The 12,176-nt window shown below is 42.0% G+C and overlaps 2 protein-coding genes across 10 annotated transcripts in view; one reads left to right on the top strand and one right to left on the bottom strand.

Moving 5' to 3' along the window:
* LOC129856187 (epidermal growth factor receptor kinase substrate 8-like protein 2) overlaps nucleotides 1–4,256 on the top strand; it is a 166,843-nt gene extending 162,587 nt beyond the window's left edge. For all 5 annotated transcript variants that reach the window (XM_055924298.1, XM_055924297.1, XM_055924302.1 and 2 more), the window contains one exon: nucleotides 1,603–4,256. In XM_055924298.1, coding sequence (XP_055780273.1) covers nucleotides 1,603–1,677 — 75 coding nt within the window. In that variant the 3' untranslated portion in view covers nucleotides 1,678–4,256. The remainder of the gene's footprint in view (nucleotides 1–1,602) is intronic.
* A 328-nt stretch (nucleotides 4,257–4,584) lies between these two features.
* Nucleotides 4,585–12,176, bottom strand: part of LOC129856194 (acyl-CoA Delta-6 desaturase-like) — an 83,228-nt gene continuing 75,636 nt past the window's right edge. For all 5 annotated transcript variants that reach the window (XM_055924321.1, XM_055924319.1, XM_055924320.1 and 2 more), the window contains 5 exons: nucleotides 11,982–12,079; nucleotides 9,801–9,897; nucleotides 7,304–7,383; nucleotides 6,528–6,653; nucleotides 4,585–6,395 (listed from right to left, as the gene is read on the bottom strand). In XM_055924321.1, the coding sequence (XP_055780296.1) occupies nucleotides 6,344–6,395; nucleotides 6,528–6,653; nucleotides 7,304–7,383; nucleotides 9,801–9,897; nucleotides 11,982–12,079 (453 nt within the window). In that variant the 3' untranslated portion in view covers nucleotides 4,585–6,343. The remainder of the gene's footprint in view (nucleotides 6,396–6,527; nucleotides 6,654–7,303; nucleotides 7,384–9,800; nucleotides 9,898–11,981; nucleotides 12,080–12,176) is intronic.

Below are 12,176 nucleotides of genomic sequence, written 5' to 3'. Positions count from 1 at the left end.
TTGTCAACGTCTTGACTATATTTTTTATTCATTTTGCAGCTCATTTCATGTCTGTTGTCATGGAAAACAAAGACATTTCTAAGTGGAACACACATACATACACACACACACATACTTACACACATACAGTACACTCACACACACACAGACACACAGACACACACACACATACAGTACACACACACATACAGTACACACACACATACAGTACACACACACACACATACAGTACACACACACACACATACAGTACACACACACACACATACAGTACACACACACACACATACAGTACACACACACACATACAGTACACACACACACACATACAGTACACACACACACACATACAGTACACACACACACACATACAGTACACACACACACACATACAGTACACACACACACATACAGTACACACACACACACACACATACAGTACACACACACACACACCTACAGTACACACACACACACCTACAGTACACACACACACCTACAGTACACACACACACACATACATACAGTACACACACACACACACACACATACAGTACACACACACACACACACACACACATACAGTACACACACACATACAGTACACACACACACACATACAGTACACACACACACACATACAGTACACACACACACACACACACACACACACACACACACACACACACACACACACACACACACACACACACACAACATGTAAAGTGTTGGTCCCATGTTTCATGAGCTGAAATAAAAGATCACAGACATGTTCCATACGCACAAAAATCTTATTTCACTCAAATGTTTGTGCACAAATGTGTTTACATCCATGTTAGTGAGCATTTCTCATTTGCCAAGATAATCAATCCACCTGACAGGTTTTGCATATCAAGAAGCTGACTAAACAGCATGATCATTACACAGGTGCACCTTGTGCTGGGGACAATAAAAGGCCACTCTGAAATGTGCAGTTCAATTTGAATGCACAGAGATACCGTGACGAGATCCTGAGGCCCTTAGTCGTGCCGTTCATTCACCGCCATCACCTCATGTTTCAGCATGATAATACACGGCCCCATGTCACAAGGATCTGTACACAATTCCTGGAAGCTGAAAATGTCCCAGTTCTTCCATGGCCTGCATGCTCACCAGACATGTCACCTATTGAGCATGTTTGGGATGCTCTGGATCGTCGTGTACAACAGCGTGTTCCAGTTCCCGCCAAATATCCAGCAACTTCGTACAGCCATTGAAGAGGACTGGGACAACATTCCACAGGCCACAATCAACAGCCTGATCAACTCTATGTGAAGGAGATGTGTCGCGCTGCATGAGGCAAATGGTGGTCACACCAGATACTGACTGGTTTTCTGATCCACTCCCACTACCTTTTAAAAAAAGTTATCTGTTATATTTGTATTCCCAGCCATGTGAAATCCATAGATTAGGACCTAATTTATTTATTTAAATTGACTGATTTCCTTTATATGAGCTGTAACTCAGTAAAATGTTTTTAAAAATGTTGCCATGTTGTGTTTATATTTTTGTTGAGTGTTTTTTGGGACGTGTGAAACTAAAGCCTGTATTACTGTTTCCTAGAAGAGCAGTGGGGATTCAGAACTCCAAGAGATAATGAGAAGACGACAAGAGAAGATCGATGCCGGCAAGGACTGATCTGGGCATGCGCACTGACTTTCAATCAATCACAGGCCAGCCTGGCTGACCTGTCAACCAATCACAGCCCAGCATGGCTGGTTACCATAACAACCCTCTCCAGTACTAACCAACCATAAGCCTTCCCCTCCCAAAGCGCCTACCCTTTCACAAACCAACAGTTTTTTTGTTTTTTTTGTCAGACAATTGACTTTTAATATTGGCATGTACTATAAATGTTGTTATATACATTTTTTAAAATTGTATATTTATTGTTATTGTTTGTGAATGTGTATGTTTACTTCTTTCTTTACTGATGTTCTCTGGTGATTATGAGTGCTGCTCTGTCTGTCACTAACCACGTTTCCATCCAGCCATTTCATGCGGAGGAATTACCTGACGTATGCAAGAAGTTACGACTGGGCTGATGGAAACATTAAATCCTGGTACAATTGTAGAAATGCCGACAGACAATTTCTTCGTTCGACATGGTGAGATCTTTTCGTGTCGGGTAAAATTAATAATGCAAGATAAATGGTAGTGGAAATGCCTTTATGCTTAAATATTGATATAATAACCATCATATTGAAGTCAACTTGGAGTCAGGCGATGTTGTGTTGTGTGGTCCTCCCCACTACGACTCGGGAAACCACGCAGTTTATCAGGCTACAGGGGAAGTTCTGATGAACTTCACAGGGTGGTGAAAGTGCACGGTGATGAGCTTGATGCGCCTTTTCCAATAAATATCGAGGGTCTTATTCCAGCGACATGTTGGTAGATACTTGGCTGCCGTTTGACAAAATGAAAAAAATAATATCGCTTTTATCCATAATAATCTCATAATGTAGGTATTCTACTCGCGCTGGATTTGCGAGCTGTTGTTGGCACGTTCGCTAAATAACACATATGTTGTTTTTGTGACGAGACCCTCAAGAGATGAAAATGCGATGGAAACCCATTTAACTTCTATTGGGAATTTAACAGCAAAAGTACTTTTGATGTGCACTACTCTTTTATCCGCAAAAAAAATTAAGTTTGATGGAAACACATCTCTGGTGGGGAAAATGCGAATATTGTTTTATGGCAGATGTTAGAATATTTGCATGAAAATATGTCACTAATTGGATGAAAAACCTGGCTACTGTCTCTTAACTTTGTATCGTGGTGAGGGACCATATTAAAACCTGGCTACTGTCTCTTAACTTTGTATCGTGGTGAGGGACCATATTAAAACCTGGCTACTGTCTCTTAACTTTGTATCGTGGTGAGGGACCATATTAAAACCTGGCTACTGTCTCTTAACTTTGTATCGTGGTGAGGGACCATATTAAAACCTGGCTACTGTCTCTTAACGTTGTATCGTGGTGAGGGACCATATTAAAACCTGGCTACTGTCTCTTAACGTTGTATCGTGGTGAGGGACCATATTAAAACCTGGCTACTGTCTCTTAACGTTGTATCGTGGTGAGGGACCATATTAAAACCTGGCTACTGTCTCTTAACTTTGTATCGTGGTGAGGGACCATATTAATTTTGAGTGAGTATGTGTTTTATGGCTTGTATGTCTCCCATGTTTTATCTCCAGGGATTTATGGAAAAAAAAATGTTTTTTGTCAAATCAAATCCATAAAGGTCCTCAATGTATATTGTATTAGATGTTAATGTTCACATAACGGATTATTCTAACCTACAGTAGTAGTACAATGTTATACCTTATAATATGTATCGCTGTATGTACGTTTTGAGCATTTTGAATTTTATTCTCATATCCAGTCACACATAATTGCAGCTGTTTAACTAAATACACTTCTGTAATTCAGTTTACATATTCCATATTACTAAATGCACTTCTGTAATTCAGCTTACATATTCTATATTACTAAATGCGGTACTGTAATTCAGCTTACATATTCTATATTACTAAATACACTTCTGTAATTCAGCTTACATATTCTATATTACTAAATGCGGTACTGTAATTCAGCTTACATATTCTATATTACTAAATACACTTCTGTAATTCAGCTTACATATTCTATATTACTAAATGCGGTACTGTAATTCAGCTTACATATTCTATATTACTAAATACACTTCTGTAATTCAGCTTACATATTCTATATTACTAAATGCGGTACTGTAATTCAGCTTACATATTCTATATTACTAAATACACTTCTGTAATTCAGCTTACATATTCTATATTACTAAATGCGGTACTGTAATTCAGCTTACATATTCTATATTACTAAATACACTTCTGTAATTCAGCTTACATATTCTATATTACTAAATGCGGTACTGTAATTCAGCTTACTGCATTTAGTAATATAGAATATGTAAGCTGAATTACAGTACCGCATTTAGTAATATAGAATATGTATCTGTAATTCAGCTTACATATTCTATATTACTAAATACACTTCTGTAATTCAGCTTACATATTCTATATTACTAAATGCAGTATCTGTAATTCAGCTTACATATTCACGGTCTATATGAAGTACGCTTTACATGTACAATATTAATCCAATCATATTTCTGCTCTGTGTACATGTTTGTTCCTTCAATAATAAACCCAAGGTCGAAATTCAAACTGATTAAGCTTTGTGGACAGCGCTTTTTGTTTTTTTAAAGTCACTGTTCCATGATTCACAGAGAACTGTACGGTAATCACACACACAGAGTAATCTGAAGTAGTGGAGAGTAGATAACTGTTTGTTTTTTAATGTTTAACCCAGTGTCTTTTTTAAAGGATATGATTCATGTAGTTATGTAAATACAGCTAATTGGTGGTATAGAATTGGTAGAGAAAGTCTTCATTTTTTTTAAACGTAGTTGGTAGAGAACTTCTTCCATGTTAAATTTGTTCTATAGTACTGTTGTGGAACACTTGATACAAAACAAAAAAAATTAGGCAGACACTAATTGAATTGTATAATAGTGAATCTTTAATACATATGAGCAGCTGCAAGGTAGGTCTCTCCCTGGTCGCAGTCAGGCGAGGAGCTCGAAGAGTAATTGGCTGTATGTCCCTTTATATAATGGGAGGTGATCATACAATTAAATTGTTTACACCACAGTTATTTTATAAAAAGCAACAGTTCCAACACAGAACATTAAGCCTTGAAGATCCAACAGCTCCCCCCAAATTCTGCCACCACAGGTACTGTACGATCACTACAATGTTTTGTCGTTGTCATAAATATAAGACGTAGCCAAAGAATAATGCAAAAGTAGATGATCAATTCACTATCAACCTGTTTCTTTTGTCTGGGAAAAAGAAAAAACAAACAGTTTTATTCTGGTCTGATCTTACAGAAGAGAAATCCATTAGCTTCTCCATTAGCTTCTCCATTAGCTTTTCCATTAGCTTTTCCATTAGCTTCTCCATTAGCCTATCCATTAGCTTCTCCATTAGCTTCTCCATTAGCCTATCCATTAGCTTCTCCATTAGCTTCTCCATTAGCCTATCCATTAGCTTCTTCATTAGCCTATCCATTAGCTTATCCATTAGCCTATCCATTAGATTATCCATTAGCCTATCCATTAGCTTCTCCATTAGCCTATCCATTAGCTTCTCCATTAGCCTATCCATTAGCTTCTCCATTAGCTTCTTCATTAGCCTATCCATTAGCTTATCCATTAGCCTACCCATTAGCCTATCCATTAGCTTGTCCATTAGCTTCTGCTTCCATAAACAGGTCCATGGACAGAGTGAGCATAATGGAGGAGGGGGGGGGGGGGGGGTAGATTACTGCCAAAATGTTGTAACCACAGCAACCTATCTCCATAGAGCTCCCCTTAGTGTACAGATGTAAAATAACAACCACACTTTACAGAGAAATAGCTCAGTCACATAGTCTAAGGTCGTTTTCAATAGGGCATATTGTTGCAAAACGTTTTGCAATGGACAACAGAAAATTCGATATTCCTATTGGACAATTTCGGGTTATACCTCGTTGTTTCAAAACGTTTTCTCCCAACTGAACACGACCCTGAACTCGGTGAAGGCAACTCACATTCACAGCACAGTGAGTGTCCTGTCGTTGATAGACATGATAGTCTTGTACTCAAATAATAACATTTAAAAAAAGGTATTTAAAAAAAAATAATGACAATGCAAATTTTTTACAGTGTATAAGACATGTTTGAAAACTCGGTTAACACTATACTATGGTAGGAAATACCACACAGCAATGTAAACCACACAGTATTATCACCACCACACAGTCAGGCCACTCAGATATAATACAGAAATATTTGTATTAATTAAGATCCCCATTAACAGCTACTCTTCCTGGGGTCCAAACGAGGTTAAATCATCACAACAACATCATCAAATAACACAATACATTATTACTCTACTATGTAGTAGTATATGTAGTAGTAGTAGTAGTATACTATAGAGTACCTGTACATTAAAGTACTCTGTTTGGTAGGCAGTATTAAGATGGCAGGGGGAGGGGGTAGGTTTCACACCAGACATCAAGTTTGACATGCAGACCTGTGCACTGTGATTGACTTTAAAAAAAAAAGGTGATTAACGCTTGCGCTGACATCCACGCTGTTTGCAGCGGTCATTATCAACACAAACGTCTAAGAAATGTCCCTTTTTCAATCTATCTCTGTTCACAGGTTGTTAATCTGAGATGGATTTAAATCCCGCCCAGAGACAAGAAGGGATTTATTTATGAAGATATGCATCCAACCACAGATCCCCTGACTTCTTCAGTGACCTGGGGAAGAACAGAGGTGGATAACAAACCAGGTAAATCACATAGGAGACTGAGAGCAGCAGGTATCACCTTATGATGTACAATCTACTCCCAGCGGATAGCACTAAACTAGTATTAATTTAAACACGTTACCTGAAAACATCAGTGATGCCTTTCTGCAAAGTCTTGACCTGATAGGGAACTCCATGTTTCTCACACAGAGCACGAACCAGAGGAGCCACAAGGTGGTAGTTATGACGGGGCATGGTAGGAAACAGACTGGGAGAAGGAGGGGGAGACAGAGAAAGAGAGGCAGAGAGAGAGTGGGGGGGGGGGGAGGGAGAGAGAGGGGTGGGGGAGGAGGAAGGAGAGAGAGGGAGAGATGGAGAGGGGTGGGGGAGGAGGAAGGAGAGAGAGAGTGGGGGGGAGGCGACAGAGGGAGAGAGAGTGTGAGAAAGAGGCAGAGAGAGAGATAGGGGTGGGGGAGGAGGAAGGAGAGAGAGGGGGAGACAGAGAAAGAGAGGCAGAGAGAGTGGGAGTGGGTGGGGGAAGAAGAAGGAGAGGGAGAGAGAGAGGGGTGGGGGAGGAGGAAGGAGAGAGAGGGGGTGGGGGAGGAGGAAGGAGAGAGAGCGAGAGAGAGAGTGGTGGGGGAGGAGGAAGGAGAGAGAGGGGTGGGGAAGGAGAGAGAGAGAGAGAGCAAATGCTATCAGAGAAACCTCAGTTTCTGAGTAGGATTGTATCGATATTGTATCTAAACACTATTATGAGGTACAGTAATTAGTACAAACAACAAATTATATTTAAGATCAAATGAAGCTGAATACTGCTTAAACTATAATTTAGTATGTCAATGCCCTGATAAATGACCATATAAATACAGTATGTACTGTTAACAGACAACAGTAAGGTGGGATATTTGTTTCACTTACTGGTGTTCAATCTGAAAGTTGAGGTGTCCACTGAACCAGTCGTTGAAGGTTGACTGTTCAATGTTGCAAGTAGCACTCAACTAAGACCAGAGAAAGAGACACGTTACAGCTCCCTCTACTGGTAGCACTCAACTAAGACCAGAGAAAGAGACACGTTACAGCTCCCTCTACTGGTAGCACTCAACTAAGACCAGAGAAAGAGACACGTTACAGCTCCCTCTACTGGTAGCACTCAACTAAGACCAGAGAAAGAGACACGTTACAGCTCCCTGGGCACAGAAAACACTCCTGGTCCTGTATTCAGTACTGCTGTTCCCAGATCAGTTTAGCATTTTAAGATTATAATGAATAGGAATGTATGGACAGGGGGAATCTGATCCTAGATCAGCCCTCCTACTCCAAGACACTGTATACGGACCCAGTTGTCTAGTAATGATGACATGTTACCTGCATGGTGAGCCAGTCCTGGTGTCTAGTAATGATGACATGTTACCTGCATGGTGAGCCAGTCCTGGTGTCTAGTAATGATGACATGTTACCTGCATGGTGAGCCAGTCCTGGTGTCTAGTAATGATGACATGTTACCTGCATGGTGAGCCAGTCCTGGTGTCTAGTAATGATGACATGTTACCTGCATGATTAGCCAGTCCTGGTGTCTAGTAATGATGACATGTTACCTGCATGGTGAGCCAGTCCTGGTGTCTAGTAATGATGACATGATACCTGCATGGTGAGCCAGTCCTGGTGTCTCTAGTAATGATGACATGTTACCTGCATGGTGAGCCAGTCCTGGTGTCTAGTAATGATGACATGTTACCTGCATGGTGAGCCAGTCCTGGTGTCTAGTAATGATGACATGTTACCTGCATGGTGAGCCAGTCCTGGTGTCTAGTAATGATGACATGTTACCTGCATGGTGAGCCAGTCCTGGTGTCTAGTAATGATGACATGATACCTGCATGGTGAGCCAGTCCTGGTGTCTAGTAATGATGACATGTTACCTGCATGGTGAGCCAGTCCTGGTGTCTCTAGTAATGATGACATGTTACCTGCATGGTGAGCCAGTCCTGGTGTCCAGTAATGATGACATGTTACCTGCATGGTGAGCCAGTCCTGGTGTCTCTAGTAATGATGACATGTTACCTGCATGGTGAGCCAGTCCTGGTGTCTCTAGTAATGATGACATGTTACCTGCATGGTGAGCCAGTCCTGGTGTCTCTAGTAATGATGACATGTTACCTGCATGGTGAGCCAGTCCTGGTGTCTAGTAATGATGACATGTTACCTGCATGGTGAGCCAGTCCTGGTGTCTAGTAATGATGACATGTTACCTGCATGGTGAGCCAGTCCTGGTGTCTAGTAATGATGACATGTTACCTGCATGGTGAGCCAGTCCTGGTGTCTCTAGTAATGATGACATGTTACCTGCATGGTGAGCCAGTCCTGGTCTCTAGTAATGATGACATGTTACCTGCATGGTGAGCCAGTCCTGGTCTCTAGTAATGATGACATGTTACCTGCATGGTGAGCCAGTCCTGGTGTCTAGTAATGATGACATGTTACCTGCATGGTGAGCCTGTCCTGGTGTCTAGTAATGATGACATGCTACCTGCATGGTGAGCCAGTCCTGGTGTCTAGTAATGATGACATGTTACCTGCATGGTGAGCCAGTCCTGGTGTCTAGTAAAGATGACATGTTACCTGCATGGTGAGCCAGTCCTGGTGTCTCTAGTAATGATGACATGTTACCTACATGATGAGCCAGTCCTGGTGTCTAGTAATGATGACATGTTACCTGCATGGTGAGCCAGTCCTGGTGTCTAGTAATGATGACATGTTACCTGCATGGTGAGCCAGTCCTGGTGTCTAGTAATGATGACATGTTACCTGCATGGTGAGCCAGTCCTGGTGTCTAGTAATGATGACATGTTACCTGCATGGTGAGCCAGTCCTGGTGTCTAGTAATGATGACATGTTACCTGCATGGTGAGCCAGTCCTGGTGTCTAGTAATGATGACATGTTACCTGCATGGTGAGCCAGTCCTGGTGTCTAGTAATGATGACATGTTACCTGCATGGTGAGACAGTCCTGGTGTCTCTAGTAATGATGACATGTTACCTGCATGGTGAGCCAGTCCTGGTGTCTCTAGTAATGATGACATGTTACCTGCATGGTGAGCCAGTCCTGGTGTCTAGTAAAGATGACATGTTACCTGCATGATGAGTCAGTCCTGGTGTCTCTAGTAATGATGACATGTTACCTGCATGGTGAGCCAGTCCTGGTGTCCAGTAATGATGACATGTTACCTGCATGGTGAGCCAGTCCTGGTGTCTCTAGTAATGATGACATGTTACCTGCATGGTGAGCCAGTCCTGGTGTCTCCTGTAATGATGACATGTTACCTGCATGGTGAGCCAGTCCTGGTGTCTAGTAATGATGACATGTTACCTGCATGGTGAGCCAGTCCTGGTGTCTCTAGTAATGATGACAAATTACCTGCATGGTGAGCCAGTCCTGGTGTCTCTCGTGATCCATCTCCATAGGAAGGTGATTCATCTGGGTCACCCACACAAACCAGTGGCTTTCCAAAAACCTATATACAGTACAATATTCACAATACAATTATTCAGCCACAATAGTATGTTACATTACTACATCAAGCACATAATTTTGTTGTTTTATAATACTAAAGATCAGGGCTCTCCAACCCTGTTCCTGGAGAGAAACCCTGCTGGAGGTTTTAACTCCAACCCTGTTCCTGGAGAGATACCCCCCTGGAGGTTTTAACTCCAACCCTGTTCCTGGAGAGATAACCTCCTGGAGGTTTTAACTCCAACCCTGTTCCTGGAGAGATACCCCCCTGGAGGTTTTAACTCCAACCCTGTTCCTGGAGAGATACCCCCCTGGAGGTTTTAACTCCAACCCTGTTCCTGGAGAGATACCCTCCTGTAGGTTTTCACTCCAACCCTGTTCCTGGAGATACCCTCCTGGAGGTTTTAACTCCAACCCTGTTCCTGGAGAGAAACCCTGCTGGAGGTTTTAACTCCAACCCTGTTCCTGGAGAGAAACCCTCCTGTAGGTTTTAACTCCAACCCTGTTTCTGGAGAGCTACCCTCCTGTAGGTTTTAACTCCAACCCTGTTCCTGGAGAGAAACCCTCCTGTAGGTTTTAACTCCAACCCTGTTCCTGGAGAGATACCCTCCTCTAGGTTTAACTTCAACCCTGTTCCTGGAAAGAAACACTCCTGGAGGTTTTAACTCCATCCCTGTTCCTGGAGAGAAACCCTCCTGTAGGTTTTAACTCCAACTCCAGATTAATCTCACCAACTAGCTAATTATTAGAATCAGGTGTGCTAGTATAGGGTTGGAGTTAAAACCTACAGGAGGGTTTCTGACCATAGGACCACATTAAGCCGTACACTCCACAGAACTGGGCTTTACGGAAGTGTGGCCAGAAAAAAAGCCATTGCTTAAAGAAAATAATAAGCAAACACGTTTGGTGTTCGCCAAAAGGCATGTGGGAGACTCCCCAAACATATGGAAGAAGGTACTCTGGTCAGATGAGACTAAAATGTAGCTTTTTGGCCATCAAGGAAAATGCTATGTCTGATGCAAACCCAACACCTCTCATCACATTGAGAACACCATGCCCACATTGAAGCATGGTGGTGGCAGCATCATGTTGTGGGGATGATTTTCATCTATGGGGACTTTGAAACTGGTCAGAATTGAAGGAATGATGGATGGTGCTAAATACAGAAAAAATGTCTTGAGGGAAATCTGTTTCAGTCTTCCAGAGATTTGAGACTGGGACAGAGGTTCACATTCCAGCAGGACAATGACCCTAAACACACTACTACAGCAACACTCGAGGGGTTTAAGGGGAAACGTCTTGGAATGGCCTAGTCAAAGCCCAGACCTCAATCCAATTGAGAATCTGTGGTATGACTGAAAGATTGCTGTACACCAGCGGAACCCAACCAACTTGAAGGAGCTGGAGCAGTTTTGCCTTGAAGAATGGGCAAAAATCCCAGTGACTAGATGTGCCAAGCTTATAGAGACATACCCCAAGAGACTTTATTTATTTTACCCTTATTTTACCAGGTAAGTTGACTGAGAACACGTTCTCATTTGCAGCAACGACCTGGGGAATAGTTACAGGGGAGTGAAGGGGGATGAATGAGCCAATTGTAAACTGGGGATTATTAGGTGACCATGATGGTTTGAGGGCCAGATTGGGAATTTAGCCAGGACACCGGGGTTAACACCCCTACTCTTACGATAACTTGCAGCTGTAATTGCTGCAAAAGGTGGCTCTACAAAGTATTGGCTTTGAATGGTTATGCACGCTGAAATTTACTGTTTTTTTGTCTTATTTCTTGTTTGTTTCACAATATAATATATTTTCCATCTTCAAAGTGGTAGACATGTTGTGTGAATCAAATGATACAAACCCCCCAAAAATCTATTTTAATTCCAGGTTGTAAGGCAACAAAATAGGAAAAATGCCTTGGGGGGTGAATACTTTCGCACGCCGCTGTACAGGAGGGAACAGGGTTGGAGAGACACGCTGTAGATAATTTGAATACAATTAATGAATCAGCGAAGGAGTGAGTTAGCGAACCAGTGAATGAATGAATTAATTAATCTTTGAGCTCCCTCTCAGTTCATACTTTACCTGACGAAGCTGATCAATGCTACTGAGCCAAAGAAACCAAAGAAGGGATAGTAACAGCAGAAGAAACGAAGGTAGAAACTCATCGACCACGCCAGATCCTTCACAGGAGACAAAGATTGGTATTACGGCCAGACATGATCACATCTGGGGTTCTCAGCAAAGCAACAATGATCACATCTAGGGTTCCCAGCAAAG

Source organism: Salvelinus fontinalis, chromosome 5 (genome assembly GCF_029448725.1).
Source record: "Salvelinus fontinalis isolate EN_2023a chromosome 5, ASM2944872v1, whole genome shotgun sequence".
In the NCBI taxonomy this organism is placed as follows: Eukaryota; Metazoa; Chordata; class Actinopteri; order Salmoniformes; family Salmonidae; genus Salvelinus; species Salvelinus fontinalis.
Note: the sequence above shows the minus strand (reverse complement) of the source record. Positions and strands in the feature narration are given on the sequence as shown.